We start from the raw sequence: 3,173 nt of genomic DNA on the forward strand, positions 1-3,173 counted from the left end.
CTGGCCTTGAAATGTTCTTATTAGGCTGGGCATGAAATATCTTCCCATTCCTGGGATACTGTGAAATAAAATAAAAACAAACAAACAAAAAGCCCAACTGTTGAACCTCTCAGAAAACCTTGGCAAGGGTCCATGCAAAGAACATAGCAATATTTTATGTCAATCAAAACATTTCATTTTAATATCTATGTGTAAAAAAAAATAGTTCATATGCCTCTGTAGTGCAGTTTCTTCCTTCTAAATGACTGCCGGAAAATCCCCAAACCCCATCGCACAGAAAAAGTAAAACTAGGCTGGGTTTTAACTTTTTTAAAATAAGAAATTGATCTTACAGCTGATAAACTGGAATTTTCTGATGGAAAACGTATAGCTGCAGCTAGCTCTGAAGTGAAGGAGGGTGAGATCACAGTCAGGACAGCAAAGCCGCAGATGGGAACAATGTGCAGATCTGGCAGAGTTCCCTTTCGGAAAGGGATAAGGTTAGGGGGAAAGGAACTGGCTAGGTGAGGCAGCAGCCCTATCCTCTTCTGAAACCTCATGGCTGATGTGCTGACAGCACATTTTTCCCCAGAAATGAAACAGTAGTCATGATGTTAACCATTATTTCTCTTCCTGAATACTGTAAATGCTGTTTCCCTTTGTTCTGCTCTTTAGGATTCCAGTAACTCACTCTCTTTCCTCCACTTCAGGTGTTGTGTTCCCTTACTCTCCACGTCTGGGCCGTTACAACCTGAACTTCCACGAGGCTCAGCGCTCGTGTCTGGAGCAGGACGCGGTGATCGCCTCCTTTGACCAGCTCTACGATGCCTGGCGCTCCGGGCTGGACTGGTGCAACGCAGGCTGGCTCAGCGATGGCTCCGTGCAGTACCCCATCACCAAGCCCAGGGAGCCCTGTGGAGGGAAGAACACCATGCCTGGGGTCAGGAATTATGGGTTCTGGGATAAGGATAAAAGCCGATACGATGTGTTCTGTTTTACTTCAAACTTCAACGGTAAGAGCTTTCTTCGCCCCTACCTTGTCCAATAACAGCAAGTGATATTTGATTTGTCAAAGCTGATGTCTGCCTTGGGAAATGTTATTGTTGAATTTACAAGAACAGATGCGCAGGGTAAAGCTTTCTTTGCCACATGTTCACATAGATAATTTTTACAGCTCAGAACTTGTATTGGCAGGAGTTTCTAATATCTCCGCTTTCACCCCATTAAAATTTATATGTACTCTTTTAGTGTTGGTATATGCCCTGCTTATTTCAGTTAAATTGATGAGGAAACCTGCGATGCATTAATTAAGCTTTCCTGTTGAACTCAATTATAATCATGATGTTTTACAACTTGAACACATCACCAAAACAAAATTCTGATCACCACTTCCTATACACTGTTGTGTCAAGCAGCTCCTGTTCATGTACCAGGTCTAATATGACTAGTACTTCCTTATCAGAAAACCTATTTCTAGCTGTTATGTCTAATAATTTAGATTTCTAATCTTATTGTACTGCCAAGAACCCTGTTCACTTTTGCTCTGAGCTTCTTTCTGCTCTAAACCTTTCTTTAGTCACTGAAAGCTTTTTTTGCTATTAGGAGATGTTACTTTAGGTATGAAACAGCTTGATCTCAGCTTGCTATCATTTCAGGTTTAATCTAGGGGCTGAAAAGGATTTAGAAAGCAAGGCTGTGAATGAGAGCAGTGCTGCAAGCGACAATGTTCAAAAGGAGTCTAAAACCCTCTACAACATTGTACTTGTGGATAATTCCTACACAACTTCGCCTATGTTTGTCTTGGAGCCCTCTCAGACCAGGGAGCATGACCATTTTTTGTTCATGCACAGATTGCTTATCCACAGTGAAGCATTTTTGTCCTGCAGCACAACAAAAAATGAGTCTTGCTCTCTGAAGATATGCTCTAGTGCTCTAGTCTGCTCCACTCTCTCAAAAAGCACTCAAAACCTTAAACCAGCTTAGACTGGATGTGGTCTGAAACAAAAGTTAAGCTGATTTTTTGTCATGCTGCATCTTTCAATGAAATGCCAGCTCATTTTTTCTTGCTTTATTTACCCAAGTTGAAATCTTATATGAGTTCATCTCTTATATGCAGATATAACCTCGCACTATAGAAATCGTACCAAGAAATAAAATAAACAAGGAAAAATAATTAAAATGTGATAGCTGCACAACTTCTAATACTTGCAGAGTAAACGTTTGTGACTACTGGTCACTGACCACCACCCTTTTCCACCTTAGCAGCTGGGCAGTATCTCTTAAGGAAGGAGAAAAATAATTTCTGAGGAAAAAAAAGGTACTGACAGTAAATATTGTCTGTGTATTGATATAACATGAGAGAAAAAGAGGAAGAAAGAGGTATGAGGTAAGGTTAGGTGTACAGGTAGTACAGGTGTACAGGTGTACAGGTAGTACAGAAATCAAAGAGAAGACACTGAAATGAGTCTCATCTTTGGTGAGTCTGTTAAACCAACCTGCAAGACAGAATACTACACAGAAACAGGATGATATACAGAGCTGAGCACCATCCTTTCTAGCTCCCTACAGCTCATGTAAGTCTCTCAAGGTGTCAGCAGAAAGTCTGGGCTCTACTTCTCTCAGCGTCCATTCCCTTGAGCAGCAGCTCTCCAGCTGACGTTATCCTTACATGTCCCTGCTACGTTCTCTGCTATTTGTATCCCCAGGTTACCTTAACATCCACAGTCACTCTCCCAAAATGCCAACCTCCTATTTTCAGCTTAACATTTCAGATAGCTTATGTATGCTTAACAGCATATGTTAGCTTTCACACTGTAAAGGGAAAAGCTTATAATAACCCATTTTGCCACCAGGTTGCAACTGCCAAAGATAGTGGCTACAGGCAAAGAGCTATTTCTGCAACACCCAATATTGATTCTCTCAGCTCAGGGACAGGCAAAGAAAATGAGAAGTGGTTAGGACACTGTGCATTTTCAGCAGTGGCAGTGACTGCTGGAGTCTCCTGATGGTGTGAAACAGAGAAGCCTTCAGCTTTATGGGAGGGAGCTGGGAAAATGCCAAGTGTCCCAGGACCAGGGGAGTATAAGGTGAGCTTTAAAAAGAAAAGAATGAATCTCAAAGAGTGTTGGTTGTGGGAGCTGCTATGAAGAAAGAGAGTGAGTGAGGCTTAGATTTCTGCTAACTGGGTTCTTTTT

General features: G+C 41.7%; 1 protein-coding gene across 1 annotated transcript in view; it reads left to right on the forward strand.

Moving 5' to 3' along the window:
• The window catches only part of HAPLN1 (hyaluronan and proteoglycan link protein 1), a 28,192-nt gene that overhangs the window by 19,421 nt on the left and 5,598 nt on the right, over window positions 1-3,173 (forward strand). Inside the window, exon 3 of the mRNA XM_010187277.1 lies at window positions 690-992. Within this exon, the coding sequence (XP_010185579.1) occupies window positions 690-992 (303 nt within the window). The remainder of the gene's footprint in view (window positions 1-689; window positions 993-3,173) is intronic.

The sequence above is a fragment of the Mesitornis unicolor genome, unplaced genomic scaffold, assembly GCF_000695765.1.
Source record: "Mesitornis unicolor isolate BGI_N332 unplaced genomic scaffold, ASM69576v1 scaffold6876, whole genome shotgun sequence".
Classification (NCBI taxonomy): domain Eukaryota; kingdom Metazoa; phylum Chordata; class Aves; order Mesitornithiformes; family Mesitornithidae; genus Mesitornis; species Mesitornis unicolor.